This window comes from Crotalus tigris, unplaced genomic scaffold, assembly GCF_016545835.1.
Source record: "Crotalus tigris isolate CLP2741 ecotype Arizona unplaced genomic scaffold, ASM1654583v1 scf7180000019496.3020429, whole genome shotgun sequence".
NCBI classification, from domain to species: Eukaryota; Metazoa; Chordata; class Lepidosauria; order Squamata; family Viperidae; genus Crotalus; species Crotalus tigris.
The window spans coordinates 2,902,241-2,926,890 of record NW_024097566.1 but is presented as its reverse complement, the minus strand read 5'-3'; the positions used below and the strand labels follow the sequence as shown (position 1 = coordinate 2,926,890).

The following is a 24,650-nucleotide window of genomic DNA, read 5'->3' as shown; positions in this document are numbered from 1 at the left end:
AAAATGTTCAGAAAAATGTTCATGGTTATATTGAAGAGATACTCTATGCTGGTGTGTCATAGCAATAGCTTAAAAATTGGAAGAATGAGATGAGATTTTTATTAAATTAATTCTTAACAGGAGCACATTTCAAACTCAGCAATAGTACCCTTGGGGGAAAAGTGTATTTCTTTTAAAATAATTAAGATCGGTTTTGTGTTACATGCAATATTAGAAAAATCCAAATGTTTAACTTAAAAGCAATGATCTCACCATTTTTCAGTTCTGGGACTAGCTCCTTCATAATCCCAAACCTGTGTATAAAGCCATTGGCATGTACGTTCTTTACTTCTTTGCATCCTCTCTGTTGCAAAATCTAAATGAGAAAATTCTTCTCCTTTACCTGCAGAGGGGAGATTTATTAGGTATCCAGGCCATACAGAGCTTGATAGGTAAGAACCAACACTTTGAATTGCATTTGGAAACCAAGTAACAGCCAAAGCAGAATGGCACTCTGAGAGGTATTCATTACTGGTTGTGCTGTTGCATTTTGAACAAGCTGTAGCTTCAAGAACAGCCTCAAGTAGAGCACATTGCAATAGATCATGAAAGTTCTTTGTTATCTTATTGCAATATCCATTTATGAATGATCCCCCATATAGACACAAAGCTCTAAAGCAGTGGTTCTCAACCTTTTTAATGCCGCGACCCCCAACCGGTCGTAAGTCAAGGACTACTCAACCGGTCGTAAGTCGAGGACTACTCAACTGGTGCAGCACCGTTTGCAGAATGGGATTTTTGGCGGGCTCAGCAGGGCAGAGACAGCCTGGACAATTCCTATTGGCTTTTGAAAGCCAATAGAATTAGACTCTATTCAAGAGAGTCTATTCTATTGGCTTTCAAAAGCCAATAGAATAAAAGGGAGTAGCACAGCTAAGGAAAAGGGGAAAAAAATGGCGGACTGCGTTGTTTGGCGACCCCCGTGAAATGGTCGTTCGACCCCAAATGGGGTCCCGACCCACAGGTTGAGAACCGCTGCTCTAAAGATACTTGTGCATGTATTAGTTAGATAAAAACTCTTATTATTTCCTTTAAAAATAATAAAAGATAAACAAGAATAGAAAAAAAGAAATACATAAATAAGTCAGCTTCCAAATGTCACTTCTATAATTCCATTTATATTACAGATGCGGAGAGATTTTTCCTCAGATCATAAAAAAGGTAGCTCCCCACTAATGGTGATATTAACCAGCTGAGATTTAAGACCTATGAAATTCTTAATGGTTGCATTTATTCACCTTCTACACTCTCTTCTGTTTTCACTGAGCCCCAAGATATTCATCTGTCTTCCTGTTTTCTGCTTAATTTGCCTGTGCATAGAATCATATCACTTCTATAGTGATTTCCAAAGCTAAATCAAAATAAAGAATTGGAATAGTGATGAACAAGAATGTAGGAGATAAACAATGGGCTGCAGTAACAGTACAACTTTACAAGCTATACTTTTCTTTACTGACATACAAAATAAGGGGGGAGAAAATAGGTATAACACATACCAGTACCTAGCCAAATTTTATACTTCTACCCAACAGGATGAATTTGTAAAACAGAAGGATGAGAAGAAAGAAACCATCATACCTAACATGTGTGAACCAAATACAGTACCAGAAAAAAGTGAGGTAATCTCCTGTGCAGACATTGCTTCAGAAGTGCAGGAGATAACTGAAAAGTTACTTACCTTCAGCTGGTAAAACTCCATTATGAATGAAGAAATTCACACTGGAATTTATGGTATTATATCCTATATATGCATACATGGAGAGTATGTCCTTTATTTCTTTTTTTTGTTAGTCCAGGAAGCTTGAATTCTCTGGCTAATTGTGTAATGTGTAAAAACACTTAGTGAAAGGTGTTGGAATGAACATCCTGATTAATTCCTGATTTTTTTATAGTGTGAACTATAAAACTATAAACTATAGTTTATCACTGCTCAAAATCAAGTAACATGCCTAGCACCTGTTTCTTAAAACTGATAAAATAATAATAAAAGCATCTTCTATTAAAACTTAAAGTCTCAAGAGAAATAAGAAAGACATTTTATATTTTAGCCATTTTTAATTGCTTTTTTCCTTGTTATCAGCAACAGTTGTTTTATGTAAAGTTTATATGTAAAGTTTGGGGTTTTTTACATATAAGGAAACATAGTAATCTTTGAGAAATTCTGGAAAACTGATGAAGACCCAAATAATTGGAGGGGAATAAATCCTACCTATGGCTTGAAAAAGGGGACAAAAGAAGACCCAGTGAACTGTAAATCAGCCCCCCTGATAATGATTCTGGAAAAATCTAGACAAATAGTAAAGAAACATTCTGAAAATACACTGAAAATTATAATTACTATGGTGTGCAAAGCATTCTGACATATTTGTTTACAGTTTGAAACTGGTTGTATTGATTTTTCTGAAGTGTTCTGAGCTTAAAATGGGGCCATATTGGCCCCATATTGAATTTGGAACAAATTCCAAAGAGCTGCCCATTTCAAACTTCAAAAAACAGCTGTTTTGAATTCAAAACAGGGCATTATTTCAAATTCAATAATTCTTCTTACTCCTAGTCTTATCTGAATACTCTTATTTCATTTTTAATTGGTTACTCTCATTAGCTGACTTTGGAGCAGCAATAAGGGTAGCATATCTTTATTTCAAAAGAAGATTTGACTTAATCAAATCTATAGCAAATAGATTTTTATTGTGACTATGGTGCATTGACCAAAATATACCAAAACTGATTGCAGGGAATCCTGTATATGGCATGGTTATAGCTGAGGCTGGTACAAAAACAACATTCTGTGAAAGCTTCAATTGACCAAAGCGTTAGTGATCTATAGTGCCCATGTGCGTTAGTGATCTATAGTGCCCATCTGATAATGATCATGGCACATAAAAATAGCAATATAAGAGCAATAAATAGGAGTAAATATGAATTAATGCATGAAATATGTGTGTCTATAAAACTGAGAGAAAGGGATGAATGAATGAAGCTATGAAGATCTGATTTTGCAGGCAGAATGAATAAATACATTCATGGGAATGAGGCAGTAACTTTATGTATAAATTAAAGGGCTAAAATATATAATAAATATAAGTTGATTGATATCTGCATGAAAATAAGAATCTGTAATTCGATGACAATTACATGTTGTGTTCCAGTGAATGGTGGAAGAACCAGAGACAAAATTAGGGAAAACTAATATTCTGACTCAATGCAATTCAGAGGGGGGAAAATGTTTTGATAGGTGATATGAATGGATGCATGATAATGGGATTGAATGAGTAGAGTAAAAGTGATAGGCAATGTGGAAGTTCAAGAGTGAATGAGAATAGTGACTGATGAGTTTCTTCTGATTATTCAAAGTCAATAGACACTTAACTGTCTATATTATCAATATAACCTCCTCTTATATTCTTAATTAAGTCCCAATCATTTGTTTCCAATCCAGCCTTCTAGACTGTTATTTAGTAATGTGCTTAACAGAGAATGTGTGACTGTTAGTTAAGATTTGAATTTTAATACTTTATCTTCCCTCATATAGAAGTTAATTTTATGAAAACAGGCCTAAATGGACAAATTTGAGCAAACAAGCAGCTCCTAGAAAATATGTTTTAATTTAGCATTTTCAGATGGCACCCTAACCATATTGAATAATAGCATAGCTAGCTTTTACACCAGAAAGCCACAATCCTATGTACATCTACTCAGGTTTCTATAGTCTTCAGTGGAATATGTTCACTTTATAAAAAATACTTTTTTAAAATCAACATTGTATCAACACAAATAGTGGTACAATTCTTTAGATCTACAGTTATTTAAAAGAAGCAGTGCAGAAAGATTAACCTACTCTGGGAATTTGGTCTACAGACATAAAATCTTTCTTTATACTCCAACTGCTTAGGATGCCAATCCACATTTACAAACATTCTGCTCCATCTAACCATAGAAAAAGTCTCTAACACACTCAATATAGGTGTATTGCAAATAATAATAACAATATTAACAATAAAAAACAACAAAACAACAACAATAATAATAATAAAGTTGGAAGCGACATTGAAGGTCATCTAGTCCAACCCCCTGCTCAGGCAGGAAACCCTATACCGTTTCAGACAAATGGCTGTCCAGTCTCTACTTAAAAACTTCCAGTGTTGGAGCATTCACAACCTCTGGAGGCAGGTTGTTCCACTGGTTAATTGTTATAACTGTCAGGAAGTTTCTCCTTAGTTCTAGGTTGCTTCTCTCTTTGATTAATTTCCATCTGTTGCTTCTTGTCCTGCCTTCAGGTGCTTTGGAGAATAGCTTGACTCCCTCTTCTTTGTGGCAGTCCCTGAGATATTGGAACACTGCTATCATGTCCCCCTTGTCCTTCTCTTCATTAAACTAGACATACCCAATTCCAGCAACCATTCCTTAATTCCAGCAACCATTCCTTATATGTTTTAGTCTCCAGTCCCCTGATCATCTTTGTTGCTCTTCTCTGTACTCTTTCTAGAGTCTCAACATCTTTTTTACATTGTGGTGATCAAAACTGGATGCAGTATTCCAAGTGTGGCCTTGCCAAGGCATTGTAAAGTGGTATTAACACTTTATGTGATCTTGATTCTATCCCTCTGTTGTGCAGCCTAGCACTGTGTTGGCTTTTTTGGCAGCTGCAGCACACTGCTGGCTCATATTTAAATGATTGTCCACTAGGACTCCAAGATCCCTCTCATAGTTGCTACTATTGAGCAAGGTACCACCTATACTATACCTGTACATTTGGTTTTTCTTGCCTAAATGTAGAACCTTACATTTTTCACCACTGAAATTCATTTTGTTAGATAGTGCCTAGTGTTCAAGTCTGTCCAGATCATCCTGTATCTTAAGCCTATCTTCTGGAGTGTTGGCTATTCCTGCAAACTTGGTGTCATCTGCAAATTTGATGAGTTCCTCATCTATCCCTTCGTCCAAATCATTGATGAAGATGTTGAAGAGCACTGGGCCCAGAACAGAGTCCTGTGGCACTCCACTACACACTTCCCTCCATGTAGATGCAGTTCCATTGAGGATCACATGCTGAGTACGGCCGGTCAGCCAGCTACGAATCCATCTGGTGGTGATGCTGTCTAACCCACATTTTTCTATCTTATCAAGTAATAGGTTATATCCACAGCATTCCTCTGGTCCACTAATTTTGTCGCTTGGTCAAAGAATGCAATAAGAATGCAATAACATAATTAAATAAACAAAATACCACAAGGCTAGTTACATGGACTGATTTGGGAATAACTCCCAATGAATTTAATTCTGAATAAACAGTTATAGAAGTGTACCACCAATCCACAATTCTAGATGTTTTGATAATAATATCAACAGAATCAGAATTCAGTTTTCTTTTTATAAATATATTAATCTTAACTCAGTATATTCAATATAATGATAGGATCTGTATCAAACATGATAATGAATATTTTCTAAAATTGATTAACACAACTAAGATGAATACTTCAGTATAACAATGTTTCCTGAAACTGAACTAGTTAAAATCCAAGTAGGTCTTTGTACAAAGGAGAGGCACGGGGGAAGGACTGATAAAAATGTGCATATATGGTAACCATATACATAATAAAATTTAAAGAGCTATTTAATTTTTTGATTTATAGGAATAATTTACTACCCACAAAAACATCAATGCTACTGCTGCCAAGATAAGATTAATAAAAAAGTAGTTATTCAGTTCCTATAACATGGATGAATTTCACAGCCTTGTATTACTGTGCCAACTTCTAGATCTATATTTAATTTAATAGCAGCAACAACAAAAAACTCAGCTGGTTTGAGATTGCATTAAAAAAGAAGATAGGTATCAGAATAATCTTATTTGTGGTCTGAAAGCAAAGCATAGTAATTGAGATTTTTTACTTATAAAAGTAAATGGTTTGTACTTTGTTCATAGTGATTGCAGGTTTTGAAAACAAAGTTTACATTAAGGAAAGTGTTTATATATCTAAAAAATTAAATAAGAAAATCACATCTATCCAATATCTTTTTTATTACACCATTACATTATAAACAATGATTTAAAGTCAATACTGTAAACTGGGAAATGAGTACACTTAGAATAAAGCTACTACACATCTATGTATAACATATACACAATATAAACAAGATATGTGTATTACAGATATCAAATGATTCAGGCAAATAAATTTACACCAGTACATGTTTTTCACTTTCAGCAATAATTACTATGCCTGAAAGAACAAATAAGTATTATAGCAGGAGGACGCATAACTTTAATCTATTGTTGGATCCTAATCTTGGTTATTTCTTTTGAAATTTCTGAGGTGTGGGATCTTATTACAACTGAAAATGGCCTTTTGCTTATAGTATTATCAACAATGTAGTATAATCTATCCCAAGGGATCAGAAAAACTTTGACATGTATAAGAAACTGCATAGAAAGGTAAGTCTGATTACAATTAAATGGCTTTGTTAAACAGCATATGTGTCAGAGTGATATGGCCCAGTTCAATTGCATATTCCCGGCCTCATTATGTTTTAGCAAGTTGGGAATGAATAACACAGGTATGAATTCATATTTTGCTGCATCTCTTCCTTTATTCTTGCTGATGTAAGTGTATATACTCTCTAATCTGATTGATAGGTATATATAAATACCTATATATACCTACTTCAAATTCGACAGAGAGATCTATGAAGGGATTGCCTATGGGATCTCCTATATCTGGCCTGGTCATAGAAGTCATCATGCAGAAAATTGAAGAAGTTGTACTTCTACAAATAAACCCCAGGTTACGGGTTCATGATAATCAAGGGCAACCAGTCGACTAAACCTACCAAAGAATCAACAATGTCTTCACAGACATCCAATTTACAATAGAAACCGAGAATAACAACGAACTGCCATTCTTGGATGTCATTGTAATCAGAACCACCAACGGCCAACTTCTAGCATCTGTATACAGGAAGGCAACACATACAGATCAAATCCTCAATTTCCACAGCAACCACCCCAAATGCCACAAACAAAGCTGCAGAATCCCATTGCAACACCACGGAAGCCAGATCAGCAGAAGAAATACAAAGCCTTCGAGAGAAATGGAACCTATGAAACTTCATTCGGAGATCCCTACACACACACAATACAAACACCCAAAGCAACACAACAACTACAACAGGAACAACAACAACGACCAGACCAAACATACAGAATGTTTCAGAGATGACAACAAGACTACTACACCAACATGACCTTGCAGTAGCCCACAAACCAGCCTCAATTCTCAGACACACCCTGTCAAAATCTAAGGAGTAGACAGAAACAAACCAAAGATCAGGTGTCATATACCACAACTGTGAAAAGAACTATGTGGACCAAACAGGAAGAAAGCTATCTACCAGACTGCATGAGCACTCCCTGGCTATCAAAAGACATGACCCACTATCCCTCATGTCCATCAACAAAGACTCAGAAGGAAACACGCTTGATCTAACTGGGACCACAGTTGTAACCCAAGTGAAATCCAGAAGAGAAAAAGAATAAGTCAATTAATCAATAAACAGAGACATTGACATTATCCCAATCTACCAACCACTGAGAACCAAAGAACTATTTTAATCACAATTCCAAAGGCAGCATTTAAAATGAACAAACCGGCACCACCACACAGTAAAAATCACAACCCCCCAGAAGAAACCAGACCACATCTCAACAACAGGCATCCATGCATTTATTTAGATACATATTTATCTAGATTTAAAACCATGCATTGAAATCCTACTAAATACCAAATAAGAACTGAACTTCTTCATTTCTAATATATCTAATATATTTCTAATGGTACAGTAATCCAGAATAGGCATGAAGCCTTTTTTTCCAGTGAGAAGACTAAGCCAAGAAAGGTATAGAAGCACCATAGGAGACCCACACTAATTTCTAAAATAGATTTTAAAAACTGGGAATATAGTATATGTCTGAACCAGCCCAAGTATCACATATGCCATTTGTGTAATAACTAGAAGTAACAAAGAGAACTTTGTTTCTTTGTTATTTCCTAGATGTTCCAGTTTTGGCAAAACTTTCAATATGCTTATATATTGACAAAAACATAGTAGTGACACTTGCTGACCAGGGATCATATTTTTTTTTAGTATTCACTTTTTCCTGAGTGTTTCTTTTTTAAAGCTGAGGGATAGAAAGTGGGAGATTAAAATATTATTTTATCATTCTGAAACCTATTTTTATACCTAAAAACAATTAATAGCCTAAATGTTGGAGAAAAACAAAAAGGACTTTAGAAACTGCAATAAAAGTTGTATAAAGGATCCAGATTATCAATTCCTGAGAGAAGGATCCTCTTCAGAGATTTGAATGTCAATGATACTTTGTACCTCTAAGACCTACTTACAGTAAGAGCTACTAAGATTATCTAATCTCTGTTCTGGAAGAATGAAAAGGAAAAAATATATAGACAATAATGATGCAAAATGAGAAAAAGTTATTTGGGCTCCAGAGTTAAGGACTATATCAATGGCAAGGTAATTAAGACATTTTAATTCATTGTTTGAGAGTGTAGTTGTTAAGGAAGAGGCTAGGAACTGGAGACCATTTGTCCTAGTCCCGCCTTGGTCAGAAAGACAGCTAGGTGACCTTGGGCAGTCACTTTCTCTCAGCCCCAGGAAGGAGGCAACGGCAAACCACTTCTGAAAAATCTTGCTAAGAAAACTGCAAGGACTTCTCCAGTCTCTGTGAACTGGGCACAAATGAACAGAAGGAAAATAAAATCATTGCTTAGCTCTCCAAACTTTAAATTTTACTGTTGAATTTTAATCTTTCACTGATAACTGGATTGAAGAAGTTATTTGATTTGTCTGTTAAGAGATGGACTATGGGGTAAAGAGTTTTATATTTGTTAGCTGAAAGGAGATGAAGAGGTCATGGAAATTTGTTTGTTTATTTCCTGCCTTTATTATTTTTACAAATAATTCCAAATGGTGAACAAATCTAATACTCCTTCTTCTTCCTATTTTCAGAACCCTGTGAGGTGGGTTGGACTAAGAGGGAAGCAGCCATTTGGTTTTCATGGCTAAGGCAGGATTTTAACTCACAATCTCCTAGGTTTTTAGCTTGGTGCCTTAACTACCATATCAAAGTGGCTCTATATTATTAATATATTATATTAATATATTATCTATATTATTTTATTATCTATATCTGCCATGTTGAGGGTGGGAAGTTGTTTTTTTAGGGAGGGAAGTGGGAATATGTATGTATATGTGTATCTATTCTTTTCTCTTCCCCCTCTCTCTTTTATCTCTTCTAGTTTGTATTATTGTCATTGTTCCATTCAAAATATTTAATAAAATTATTTTTTTCAAAAATGAAGAGTTGAGTTATCTGCTAAATTGGTGTTATATTTTTGTTACATGTAGGGTTTCAACATTTTTTTAAAAAAAATAACTCACAACAAAAACAGAAATTCAGACTAAACCAGGAGAAGCAAACTATCCGTTTACATGAGAAGGTCTGGGTTATTAAAGGTTTCCCTATCTGAAATTAGGGGGAAGAGTGGAGATAATTTTTCTTCATAATAATGATTCTATCCTTTGAAAATTTCTTATCTCTGAACATTCATGTGGTGTCCTGCCTTTATCATTTACGAAGGTGAAGCCCTTTCATAGGGTTTTTCATTTATAGACTGTTACTATTAATAGGCACAAAGAGAGTTTTTAAAGTTTTTATTTACTTTTCTTTATAAATTGGTTTTATTGTTTGAATAAAACAATGAAAGATTGTAAATAGCTAGGAGTTTTAGCATTCCCAGCCTATAGCAGTGGTAAAATAAATCTTTCTTATATCTGCACAGAGCACTTTGACAGCTCAAGTAAATTTCAGCATAGTTTGGCCTACTAGAAAACTCTGACAAAAATCTACGAAGGCAGACCTGACTAAGAGTCAGGAGTCATGCTTATTATACAGAAATCCCAGGAGTTCCTTTCAATCAGAGGTCACAATCGAGGCAACAGAAGCAGTGTCACAATATCAGAGAAAGGGCCAATTCAGGCCTGCTCCCTAACAGTCAGTAGGTCAGAGCTTGCGGCAAATCACTGTATTACAAGGGAATATTCCATGTACACTTTTAGAGCTGTCATCTGAACAAACAGCACCAGGTCATCTATAGGTTAAATCAGATTTTTTTTTTGGCTAACATTCACTTTATTCCTTATTTAATTATATAGTTTTCTTTCCTATAAGATGCATTCTTATTAACATTCCTTGCTTTAGTTTTGACCGAAGAGTGGTACAGAATAATTTTGTAATAAAATTAATTTTATTCATTTCAGTAAAACTTTTGAATTATAATGGTATTTATCATCCCATACTACTCTAATGCATTACATGAATAAAAATGAATAGCTACAGGCCCTTGCATTATAAAAAGAAAAAGAAAGTTAATATTGTTGATATCTCCTTTATTAGGTGAAAGTTTTATTGACAGCTTGCTGTATCCACTAAGTTCTGCCCACATATAAAAGAAAAAGTCTACATCAAAATTACATTTCTGGAAATAGGTACCCCAACAATACTGTCCTAAAGCTATTGGATGGATTAACTCTCCTCATGCAAAATGAATCATACTGATCCAAAGCTACAGATGGTTAATTCATTATATACTGGCAATATGCACTAGCTTTCAGTACTGGCGTTCCTTCCCTTCTCCTGCCTGTGAACAACCTGTCAAAGGCTGACCTTAATAGGTGATTTTATGGAGCTAAGCTAAAATCCTTAACCAAAATACATCTTTCTGGAAAAAAAACAAACAAGGCACAGACTATAGAGTTTCAAACTGAGTAACTGCACTATTACAAAAACAATTTGTTGGGAAATAACACTATTAGCCTAGACACAGATTATTTAGAAGGCCAAGGAATGGTAATAAACTGGGAAAAGACACTAGGATGTGAGCAGAGCTTTGGGAAAGCAAATGCAAGTAGCTCCCTAGAAAGAAGCTGTGTTCATGGAATAATTATCTCTTTGTTCAAAATCTCATTGTCTTTGTAGTTCTGTCCCTTTACCTCATAATTACATCTTAGTGGGCTTACTGATTCCACTAGGCACATGAAGTGAAATATTTGTTTGCTGTTTCCAATTACATATATATTATAATTTGCATATATCTACAGTCCTACCCTATTTATGACTGTCTTTGCCTCTACGGCTATTAGTAAACCAATGTATATTCTGATGTGATGCATTCTGGCCTCCAGTTCAAATGTACCCCTAAATATTGTACTAAAATAGTCCCCTGGTTTTGAGCCATGTATATACAGAATACAATTATGTATAAGTAGTTGTCAAAAATTGCTGATATATCATCTGATTTATTTCTTTGGCATGCATGGCTATATTCATAGTGCACATTTAACTGTATTCAAATGTGAAGGAACAAAAGGGGAGAACATATATATAAAACATATTCTCTAATCCTTATTAGAGAATAAAAGTATATTTTGTATAATTCTATTAGAAATGACTTCTGAATCATTTGTAATGGTATCATTTCTCAGAAATATTTCTTTTTTTTCCCAAAAAGTTTTTATTTTTCAATTATCAATTACATAAACAAAAAAGAAGAAATTTCACATTTGACAAGATAGAATGAATACACCTAGATGTCGCTTGCCCACCCCCCCCGAAACTGCATCCGCCCTTTCTTATACTCTCCCTTACTTCCCTCCTCCTTCTCCCTCCCTTCACCTTTCTCTCCCTTCCCCTCTCCTCTCACCATCCTACTTCTTCCCAAACCTTTCTCCTCCTCTCTCTCTCCCCTCCTCCTCTCCTCTCACCATCCTACTTCCTCCCTAACCTTTCTCCTCCTCTCTCATCCCTCTTCGGATACAGTACCGGGGAAATGCCCAAGCAACATCTCTCTCATAAGTTATCCCTTATTATCTTACTTTGATCCTATCATCTAACCTACCTACCCCCCCACCCCAACCCCCCTCCCTCCCAGTCCTAAAGACCCACCCAGCCCCAACCTCCCATCCCCCCCACTTCCCAGAGCTTGGCACAGGATTTTCAAACATATTAAACAAAATCTACTTAACTTTAACTAATGCAAACTAAATCTAACTAAACCTATCCAACTATACAAATAACAAAATCAGTAAGTTACTTTAACTCAAATACAAAACAAATTTAAACAAATTAAAGAAAATCAACTATCAAAATCAAATAATGCCAAATTTAAAACAAAAATTGTTCATAATCAAGACAATACTTTTAATCATATCTACTCTAATCAAAGTTTACCCATTTTTTTTCAAGCATGTTAAACAAAATCTACTTAACTTTAACTAATGCAAACTAAATCTAACTAAACCTATCCAACTATACAAATAACAAAATCAATAAGTTACTTTAACTCAAATACAAAACAAATTTAAACAAATTAAAGAAAATCAATTATCGAAATCAAATGCCAAATTTAAAACAAAAATTGTTCATAATCAAAACAATACTTTTAATCATCTCTACTCTAATCAAAGTTTACCCATTAAATCCCATATTTATTTTAACTTTAACTAATACAAACTAAATCACAATAAGTAAAATGAAAATTATTCATAATCCAAACAATACTTTTAATCATATCTACTCTAATCGTAATTTACATTAAATCCCACATTTATTCTTTATATAATTTATCCACCTTCTCCACACCGAGATGTGTATTTCTTTTGAACAATATAAACTTAGCTCTTAACTCTTTCCCCCCCAAACCCAAATAAATTTTGTGATAACCTTTTCTCCCAAATCAAAACCTTACAACATTCTTATCCACTTTTAATATATCATAATATATCATAAGTACTCTCAAATATTAAATCACCAAATTAAAATCTATCAACTATTCTCTCGAACAGAAATCATAATTTTAAGCTTTTAAACTTTCCCCTAAAGAACAAAAATTTAACTTTATACATTTATTAAAAGTTATAGTAAATACTCTCAGATATTAAATCCCTAGATTAAAGCCTATCAAGTCTTTTCCCAGGCAAAGATCATAAATTTAAACTTTCCCCTAAATAACAAAGATTTAACAAAACTCCTTATAACTAGCCAGCTGATATTCCAACTTCTCCTTCTATTATCTATTGCTTAGAAGATGACGAAGAACCTTCTGCTGTTCCATTATTTTACTTCTAAAAACTGCACGAGTCATGCCCAATTTCTTTGATAAATCTTCTGTTGAAGAGGACTGCTGCAAAGGTACAACCTGCATATTTTCTTCAATCAGCTGCTCTTCCGGCTTTTCTTCCACCTTTGTCTTACTTCTAAAAGCTCCACAAGTACTCAATTTCATTAATGAATCTTCTGTCAAAAAAGATTATTGCAAAGGTTTAACCTGCAAATCTTCTATCAGTTGCTCTTCCAACTTTTCTTCTAATACCTCAGTTCTAAAAGCTGCGCGAGTCATGCCCAATTTCTTTGATGAATCTTCTGTTAAGGAGGACTGCTGCAAGGGTTCAACCTGCATATTTTCTTCAATCAGCTGCTCTTCCAGCTTTTCTTCCACCTTTATTTTACTTCTAAAAGCTCCACAAGTACTCAATTTCATTAATGAATCTTCTGTCAAGAGAGATTGTTGCAAAGGTTTAACCTGCATATCTTCTATCAATTGCTCTTCCAACTTTTCTTCTAATATCTCAGCTGTAGGTAATAAAGAGCCTGCCTTCAAAATAGAAGTATAAAAATCTTTCGCTTTTAAAATTGTATCAAGTCTGTAGCGTGTCCCCACATAATTCACCACTATTCCAGCCGGTATCTCCCATCTGAAACGAATCTGTCACCTCTTAAGCTCATCAACCAGAAAAGCAAAATGCTTTCTTACTTTGAGAATTCTTGAAGGTAGTTCTTTCAGAAGTATAACATCCTGGGCTGCAATTTGAAATCTCTGCTTGTAAAAGTCTTGTAAAATTTTATTACGAAGTGATCTACTAAAAAAATAAATAACCACATCTCGTGGCAGATTCCTCTGTCTTGCAACCCTTGAATTAACCCTAAAATCTTTTTCTGTCTCTCTCAATATTTCTTCAGGCTCGGATTCCAAAATAAGAGCTATAATAAGAGCTATATCCTTTGCAACCACTTGTCTCAAATCTTCTTGATTATTTTCCTGCATTCCCCTTATTCTTAAAGCAAATTCCATACTTCTGTATTGTAACATAGTAATTTCATCCTGAATTATTTCCACCTTATTTTCTATTTTATCTTCCAATTTTTCAGAATTTTCTACAGCAACATCAATACGCTGATCCAAATGATCTATGTGATCAGCAAACTTCTGAAGCACAGACGCTATATCTTCTCTCAATTCCCTAAATTTATTTTCAATAATTTCACTTATCTCTTTCTCAATCCGTCGTACACTATCTTCCAAAGCGTCCTGTAAGTCTTTAGGTAAAACTGCTGGTAAAGCTGAGAAAAGAGGTGGAAATTTAGACTCAACTTGCTGAGCTGTCTGCATTACCGAAGAGGAGATTGAGGCTTTAGAAACAAAAGCTCCAAAATACTTTGAAGCCATCTTAAAAAAAAAAAACTCTTAAAATCTTATAAAACCTTTAACAAAGAGAGAGAGAGAAAAAAGAAGACAAAAGGAGGGGAAAAAAGACAAAAGCCCCCTGTGTAAATAAAAAAAAGAAGAAAAAAGAAAGCTGTTACATTGTTTCAAATTGAAGTTCCGGTCCTTTCACTCTTAAAAACAACATCTCAGTGCCATTTTTCACCTCTCTCAAATAAGAAAAGAGAGAAGATGAAATCTTTTCCAGAGTTAAAGTCTCAAAATAATCACAGATATAATCTCCCTGGTCAGCTCTGTCTGCTTTAAATTTTACTCACAAGTTCATTTTGAAAGCAGATGTGTAAGCAGCGTCTAGCTTTGCCCCCCCCAAAAAAAATTAGAGCAAAGGCATCCTGGAATATGGAGAACACCTCAAACTCCATGGGAGCTCTCACCCTCCGACCACCAAAGAAAAAAAAACTTTGGGGTCTCTCAGGGAGCCCTGCCACTATCCGAGGGAAACTCATCTCCTCCCCTTCGCCCAGGGAGAGAGATTCCAAGCCGCGAGACGGCTGTTGCTCGCTGTCTCAGCTGGCTTTGACACATTCCAGGGCGGATGGCTGAGAACAGCCATCATCGGCGCCGCCGTCACAGGAAGCCCTCAGAAATATTTCTTAAACCATTTTAGCAAAATGGAGGGTAAAAACTGCAGGCAATGGAATAATAATACAATGTCATAAAGATTTCAGCAGCAAAAAAATTCTGTTGAGGGGAAACAATTAAAGAATATATCAGCTTGTTAAGATATATATGCCACCATATTTATAAAATAATTTATCTACTGCCCATTTGTCAGTATATACTTATTAAGGAATTACACCACAAAAATATGTAATTTTTGTACCACTTGTAATTTACACAATTTAATACAAATACAAAATAACATTAACATCAAAATTTCATATGTGAAAAAGTAGGAATGGACTTTTTAACCAAGCTTTGTGATTATGGTACAAATAATACATAATAAGTTTTACAGGGTGATATTAGCTAATCTAATTTTTTAATGCAGAGAATGGTATACAACAGAGTGTCAAACTGCCAGCCCATGGGCCGGATGCGTCATGGTAAAACCGTGCCCATCCCATTGCTGGCAATGGAAAAAAAGTCACGATACGTCACAACATGTCACATGACGTTGTGAGTTTGACACCCCTGGTATACAATTTCCTGATAAGAATACTCAGGGAAAACAAAATGCTACTTATTTAGCTAGCAGCTAAATAACTGGGTAATTAGAATGACAACATTTAAATCATTCACATTCTTAATCCTAGTTTAGAATGAGCCCCTTAATTTTCCATTTACATTGGAAGAAACATGTCATTCAATGAAAATGTGAGCTTTTCTTCCAAAGCATATAAGTGATTATTTTGTATTGCTTAAGAATGTGACAGAAGAATGGCAGAAAATTTTAAAGCTTTCCTGCGAGGTGATCGGTAACCAGACATATATTATTTCCTTTTAAAAGTCATATTTAAATGGCAACTGATTTCATTTCTAGACCTAAAATAACATAAAATAGATAAACAGCAGAAAATAACCATGTTGGGAATAAAAACTGAGGCAATTAATGAACTAATAAAAATAAAGTATAGCTTTTTATTTGTTGTTTAGAAGAGTTTTTATAATATATAAGCATTATTTTATTTATTATTTCTTCAAGCATTCTTATTCATTAACTTGTCCCTTTCCTTCTCCTGTTAACTAAATCTATTTGAATTTTAAGTTGTTACTAAAATTATCTGTCTTTTGCACTCTAAGACCTGGGTCACAACCTTACTTAGAGGGAGGAAATAGTCATCAGGTCACTGACTGGTCAAATGAAAAGGATTTGAAATGCTTCAGCACTCAGGATTTATTCTTCCAAATATCTGCCTTATGCTATAAAATATGTCAACATTCTTTTTTCTCTTCTATTTATGTGGGTATAGAACATTTAGCAAAGTTTCAGTGATGAAGGCATAAAATTAAAACCTTAAATAATTGATATATTGCCACATTTATGTGATCTGATGAATACTAAAAAATTTAGTCTTTAAAAAAATTATAAATTAATATGAATTCAATAGGTATTTGTTCTTTAAAAATGTCTAATAGTGAATCCAAAAAGTCATCAGAGTTCTTGTACTGTCCCATTGGATTCCGTATAAACATGTTCAGTTTATAAAAATATGCTACCTAATAGACAAAGATAATTGTTTAGGCTAAAGTTTAGAGGAATGTATAAATATTATGAGCACAGAATATTGAACAGTCAGTTGCCCAAACTCTTCTGTAACCAGCTAAAATAAATCTATAAGCAATAAAGAATAATAAAAGAAAATAGCACACATTCTTCTTAGCTTTCGTTGGCTGGTCAGTTGAAGCTACAGGAGTGAGGGAGTGATTTAGGCTCATGTTTATATATTGAGAACTATATTGGTTTGCTCTTTCATTGAAAGACACAAGTTGAAAATCATAGTCAACAATGAAGATTGAGATTCATTGCTGAGTCAAGTGTTACCTACCCAGGCATCCTTCCTCTCATTCCCTACAGTTAATAATACTGTGTGTTTTTAATTGCTTAGTTAAGCACTTAAGACTGGTTAAAAATATAGCAGAGTGATGGAGACAAAGATATTTTTTTACCTGACATTGCTAATCTATATCTCCTTCTTTCCTGCCAAAAGGTTCCCCTCATTCCATTTTCTTGTTTATTTGAGGATAATTTACTTGCTGGGAACATGCATTTAGTGTGCACGAATGGAGGCTGATTCACCCACTAATAATCCAACCAGAAATCCATAGCTAATGTAGATGTTGCTGGATCTAGTCACTGCCTTGTCTGGGTGAAATGAGATGCATAGGTCTGAAGCTACATTGTGCTGAAATATAAGTGACTTCAGAAATCTTATCAGCTGGACATAAGAAAAAGCATGCTGCTTGCCAGATAAATAATTATATTTCAGTTTTAAAATTATTTATGATGTGGAAATTAAAGATTAATAGACTTAAACCTAATGTTGTGTGAAATTTGTATTCTATGTGTGTTGTATTTCTTTGTTCAGAGAAATTGTCAAATGTAAATGTCTGTACTATCTGTCATAGATAGTTCCATTAAAAGATTGAACTATGAGTTTGTCAAATACCAAAATTATATTGCTGTATTTGTTGAGCTTTGCAAATAGCTTGCTTTTTTTCTTGAATTGGATTGGGCTCAGATAACAACTGGGAATCGGCAAAGTTGGTTCAATATGAGAAATAATGAAGAGCTTTAAGGATGCTTCAGCAACTGTTCATGCAGTCATACACTAAGCCAGTTGAATTTCTAGTCATTCAAGAGCATTGCCACCTCAGATCATTGCAGTAGTCCAGCTCTGAAAGTTACCTAAACTATATCTCTCTTCTCCCAAGTAGACTACATTATCAACTGAAACTGACTGCATCAGCACTATATCTAAAAAGATCTGGATAATGTATATCTGTTTCTTAAGTGAGAGTGGAACCTGACCCAGAGGATATGTATCTGAACCCTGAAGTTCAGCTTCTAGTATAAATACAAACCTTATCTTGCCTGAATTCAGATTTAGCTTACTCTTCCATACCAGTCCCTTACAACCAGAAGACAAGAGGAGGGGGGGGGGTATTTGGAGATGTCATCTCTGAGCTTGCAGAAAAGAAAGTTATAGCAGAATTTTGATGACAGTAGCAACAAATGTTCCTTTGTATTAATCCTTATGCTATTATGGCAGTATAAGAATCCTTCCAACCTTCAATACTTTTTGAGTAGCTATTTGCTATTTCGTATCTCTGCATAGAAGAATGACTATTGTTCAAAATCAAGAGATTCTACAAATGGAATGAGAAAAGAATTAAGATATAACATTTCATATAGCAGATAATAAAAAACACATATTAGAAAGTTAATTAAAATAGCTTTTACTATGCAGTCTTATTTGACCACTTCTAATGTTTCATATTATGTTGGTTTTTTTATTGTAATAAAGGTTGACTAACTGAATGTTTCATGAAAATGCTTGATTGTTATTTTAATCTGATGCTATCGTTTTACACTATTTCATTCTTCACCGTTATTTCTATTTTTTTCTTTCTCTTTCTTTCTTTCTTTCTTTCTTTCTTTCTTTCTTTCTTTCTTTCTTTCTTTCTCTGTTTCAATTTCTACTTGTTATTCATAGGAACATTAGAAATTGAGATACAGGATTTACCTTAATAACTACCACCCCTCCCTTTTTAAACAATGAGAAAGCAGACAATTTCAACGATGTAACTGAAACTTCAACAAATGCATGTAAGGTCTCTACTGTCTTACAACTTTTCAGAGCAGTTCTATTGTGAACTGGGTTTGCACTTTGCCAGCAAAGCAGCTCTGACCCATGGAGAGCACTCCTTCAGATCAACACTGCCTCAGGCTTTGCTGAGTTCTCCAAGAAGTCTTACATTTCAGGCATCAAGTTGAATTTCTTCTGGAGATGATTAACCCAAACCCATGACAGATTTTTTCCAAGATATCTAACTCTTTATGTTTATTTTATCCTGGCTCTTTTTGGATGTACTGGACATAAGTAACCTACTCATTTTACATGTTAAAGGACTGGTGGAGAGCCATTAATTCCTTAAAATTTTCAGTGCACAATTCTGTGAGCTCACATTAGATAATAAGAAACAAGCTATAGGATTATGATACTTGAAAGATTCCTTTCTATCTTGAAAACTTTTTAAAAACATTTTTAATAATCAGGAGACAGTGATCTTAAGCATTATAGAAACATATAAACTGTAATAATAATTTGTGAGATATTACACCAGCCAGTTAAATAATGCTGCATCTAAGTTTAGAATCAAATAAAAAGTCTATTATGGTTTCCAAAAGCTAATATTATTTCATAGTGTTGGTGAATCATCTTTAAATGAAATTAATTTTGAAGAGTCATAAGCAGGCTATATTTTTAGAGAAATTATGAATGTGACAAAAGTCTATTGTTTTTTTGATGTAATAGAAATATCAGACTATGGCATAATCTTTGTTTCAGATAACCTGAACATTAGTTAGAGCTACACTGTATATTCTCCAGACCTTTATATTTCTCTCTCTCTCTCATTCTCTCTAGGAGAAGAAGACGCAGAGCCTGGGAGCCGAGTCAAGAGAGTAACCAGTCTGGAGTCCTTACATTCCCACAAGCAATCCAAGTCTAGCCTATTTTGAATTCCATTAATTCTAATGGCAATTTAGTGTTGACTGTTAGTTGATTAGATTCTTGGGTATAGGCTTTAGCAATAAATAATCTTAACTGGAACTTAATGTGTGATCCTGATTCTTCATGCCTGACTCTGTCTCTCTGTGTGTCTCTGTCTCTGTGTCTCTGTCTCTGTTCTGTCTCTTTGATTTAGTTAAAATCTCTTTGATTTAGTTAAAATCAATTCATGAACCTTTTATTGTAACTCAAATTCATGTTACATTCTAATTATATAACACAAATGGAATTTAGAAAAATTGAGGAATGCGCGAAAGCTACTGATAATATGCATATATTCCAAATTTTATTCAAGCTATATATCATATGTATTTGGGGGAGATTATATGGAAATTATTTCTGTGGACTATATATTTCAAAATAGAGAGTTTAGGATTCTAATTGTTTTAGAACAGGGAAAATAATAAATTGCAACTCTTAGTTCAAAAGAAATGCAGGCCGGTTCCAATATAATATCCAAAATGAAAGGGCTAACCTGAAAGCACTTTCTAATTTACCATTAATTCATGTACTGACTGTATAAATAGGACTTTTTTCCTTCTTTCAACGAATGTGGAATCTTTACTTTGGTTTCATTTTTCTAAAAATGCATAATTGGTTCAGCTAGGAAGTTATTGTAAAGGATGTTCTGGCAGTATAGATATGTGAACACACACAAGCTTCATGGGCTCCTCTTGCATGCTTTTCTTCTGACATGATTGTAAAAGGACTAGAAGCATCCACATCTATTTTTAAATTAATTAGATTTCTCTCTAACAACCAAATTTAAAGAATACAAGTTGGTTGTATTTAGGATTTTATAAACAAGTGAAAATAATGTTTGATCCAGACCTTTTAAAACAGACATGTCAAACACAAGGCCTGGGGGCCGGATGCGGCCCACGAAGTGGTTTCATGTGGCCTGTGAAGCCATCCTGGAAACAGTGAGGGAATGGCCCCCACTACCTTGGCCCTAGCCCAGGCTGGCTGGCCGGGAGCCAATGTACAATTTTGTGGTGGCCATCTATGCTGAAACACATTCAGTCTCCCTCTGACTTTGTCCTGGTACCCATCATGAACAACCTGGCTAAGGAGAGCAAACATAGCAGCAGCAGCCTTGAGGAGGAGGTAAGTGCAGCTGGGCGCCCCCTTGGGGAAGTGGGGCTGGGCTTGGTGCCATGGGTGCTCGAGGGCCAGGCTGGGCATTTGACCTCTGCTGCCCAGGGCTCCAGGCAGCCCGCACCACCATTCACCCCTGCCACATGGCCTGAGAGGAACAGTGAGGCTCCTCCAGTGGACCATGCCTTGGCACTTGCCCTGGACCCACCCCCTTCTGCCAGAGACCCTCAGATCTGTCCCACTCCTGCCCAGGCCCCTATAGGCACCCTTAACATGAATGATGTAGAGCTGGCCATGCCCACCCAGTAGGCCACATCTACTCCCTCCACGCCCACCCAGTAGGCCGCACCCACCCTGGCCACACTCACCCGTCCCCCCAAGGGCAACTTCAGTGCTGATGCGGCCCTCAATGAAATTGAGTTTGACACCCGTTTTAAAATAATAGTTCAAATTAGCCAAAATTCATCTAATTAGTTTAAAACTCAAGCATAAGACCAAAACTATCAAAGCCAAAATATTATGATAACACCAGGTTTCCATACAAATCGAGCACTGATGTACAGAGGTATAAAAACAGAACTTCTAACAAAATTTAGAGATGAAGTTTCAGATGGAGTAGCAAGAGCACTGGTAAGAGGGTGAAACATGAAGTTTCGTTATATGAGATCATTATGTTTCTTCTATTGTATGAATATCTGGCAAAAATATGGGATTCTTATAATTCATATGATGTGCACATTTTGCACCACACCCCATGTGGTAGTTTTGCTATCTTACTATATACAGTGTAACAGTGTAAGATAAACACTGCAGAAGTATGACTTGGCATTTATTTCTAGTTATTACTGAGCCACAGGGGCATTATTTCAAGAACTGTGTGTGTGTTGCTAAAGTAGAAGAAGGGTTTGTCAGAAGTGCTTGTGTGTGTGTGTGTGTGAGAGAGAGAGAGAGAGAGAGAGGGAGAGAGAAAGACAGACAACGGAAAATACTTCCTCATTCTAATAAATGAACAATGCTCTCATTCTAATAAATGAACAATGCTGCATAATACGGTATGTCATACAAATGTTCATATTCATTGACACTCATACTATTTATTTAAGTTTTAGGATTATGTACCAAATAACCTCTAATCCTCCCCACTAAATAAATAAATAAAAATCCTTGAAAGGGCTATGCAAAAATTGTATTTCCAATATGTCCTTTAATAACAGAGCCTTTTTTCTACATTCTTTCAATTCATTAAAGTTGAGATCCCTTTTAAAAAAATATGTAGTTTATTTATCAATTTGTTTTAAAAGATACATGAAGGGCTGCCAGAGTAGTTTATAGACAACGTAGAACAATACAACATAAAGATACATACACAATAAATTAGATCTATACCAGAAAAAGCCATGCTTATAGACATACCCCTTCCAAAATCAATGGCAAAGTCATAGTTAACAATGATCACTGATTTAATTGGAGTTACTTATAAGCTTGTCTAATTCTAGATCCAACTAATTAAAAACTAATCAGATCAGCTATAGTTAAGCAACACTAATACTACACAGATATATTGTAAGCATGTATTGTAATGCCTCAAGCAACAGAAGGTACTAGCCAATCATACAGAGCCAGTGTACTACAAATGGAAAATCCTCATCTTATTTGCCACCATCTACCTAACTGCTGAAAGCAAAAGAAAATGCAAAAAAGGAATTAAAAAAGCAGCTTAATGTTCTTTAAAATATTTGCATAATTAATAAAATATAGCAACAATGGACAAAGTCTTTATCTTCTACTCAAGGAAAAACAAAAGATAAGAAAAAAAGGAGAGAAATAAAATTAACCTTTGGAAAGAAAATAATAAAATTAGGATGTTCTAGTCATGATAACTAAGTGAGTGATGTGGGACAGATATATATATATATATATATAAAAATGGAATGAATAAAGCGCGTTCACCAGGAGAGTTTAAAGTTAAAATACTTTAATTAAAGTATTTTACTATATTAAAAGGTTGCCAAGCTTTCGTTGGGAAAACTCCCCAACATCTTCAGGGCTGAGAGACCGTTTCTAACAAGGTGGTTTAAACGGGTTCCATAGACGTCTGCATGTGGTTCCTAGACTGTGCTAGCATTCCCTGCTGAACAGCTGACAGGTGGGAGGGGGAATTGGAGTAAAGATTTCTTCCGTCGTTCTCTCGAGCACTTTTGTTCACATCTCCATCGATCTCAGGGGATATTGTTAAAGCTATGTTCCGCCCTCTCCCGGCAGCACTGGCTCTCGTTGCAGTGGGAGGATTTAGTTTGATGTCATTGTGTATCCTACCATGGAGGCGGGGCTTAATCGGCTGCAATTTAACATCTTTCCTCTGCTGCGTGCTCCCGTATTTATCTTCGCTCGCATGTACAAGCATCAACTGGATGTGATATTTTTTAATGTTTGAATCATCCTCCTCCATCATGGTGTCCCCCATGCTCATCTTCCCTCGTAGGTCAATATTCAAGTTAAATCCCCCCCATTTCTGTGAGCAAAAGTCTGTTGGTATTTGGGCAGATTCCCCGCTCATGTTACTTTCCCTTTTATCGAGCGAACGGGTCGTCATCACATGTTTTTTCTCCCCTCTCTGTATGGGATATCCACCTTTATTATTATTATGGGTAGTGCTAAATTTAGTGATTCTATCCTCAAATTTCTTAAGCGCTCCAATGTCATTATTGTTGTTTTCTCCAATTAAAGGGGGTGTGGTTTCCCCTTGATGTTGTTGGGAGGTTTCTGGGTAGTCTATATCAGATTGTTTCTGGTAGGGAGGAGGTGTAGCTCCTGGTTTAGAATGTTGTGGATGTTGATTGTAAGGTTTGTGATATAAAGGATGATGGTTTGAGTTCCATTTTCGTAGCGCTTGTTGTGCTGGGTGCAAGTCAATGTGACGATTGATTGAGTTGTTATTCGAGAACCAGGCTTCTTTTAGCAGCCGACCTCCCTTCGTGGCATCACTGGCTACAATAAGGGTGTTATTGAAGTCAAACTGATGGCCTTGTTGTGCCATATGCATCCAAAGTTGTGAGTGTGGTTCGCCTCGTTTTATGGCCAGTTTGTGTTCGTGGAGGCGAGTTTTCAAGGCAAGAGAATTCAATTCACAAGAATTGAAAGACACAATTCTCTTGCCTTCTTAGATGTTTCCATCCACCGTCAACCAGATGGATACCTACATACGAAGGTATTCCGTAAACCAACCCACATGGATAGAACCCTCCATTACCAGAGTAATCATCCTGTTTCCCATAAAATCAGCTGCATTAAAACGTTATTTAAACGCGTTGACTCCCACTGCAGCACGGATGAATATAAGAAAGAAGAGAGGAGACACCTCTTCTGTACGTGCATATATAACGGTTATCCATTAAAATTTATCAAACGACATTGTACAACTTTCCAGCACCAGACCACCCAACGAAGAAGGGATTCCCCCCTACAAAAAACACGCATCTCCCTCCCATACATAAGTAACATCTCAGAGGCCACAGCCAGACTACTAGCACCCCATGGTATAGAAGTAGCTCACAAACCTAACCAAACCCTACGATCAAAAATTATGCGTCCAAAGGACCCCCTACCTACCATGGAGAAATCTGCTATTGTTTATAAG

General features: G+C 35.4%; 1 protein-coding gene across 4 annotated transcripts in view; it reads right to left on the bottom strand.

The window, feature by feature from the left end:
• LRRIQ1 (leucine rich repeats and IQ motif containing 1) overlaps window positions 1–24,650 on the bottom strand; it is a 130,132-nt gene that overhangs the window by 14,062 nt on the left and 91,420 nt on the right. For 3 of the 4 annotated variants that reach the window (XM_039362943.1, XM_039362944.1, XM_039362945.1), the window contains one exon: window positions 253–382. In XM_039362943.1, the coding sequence (XP_039218877.1) occupies window positions 253–382 (130 nt within the window). Of the gene's footprint in view, window positions 1–252; window positions 383–931; window positions 1,391–24,650 lie in introns of those variants that run through there. The other variant, XM_039362946.1, reaches the window with a different exon arrangement.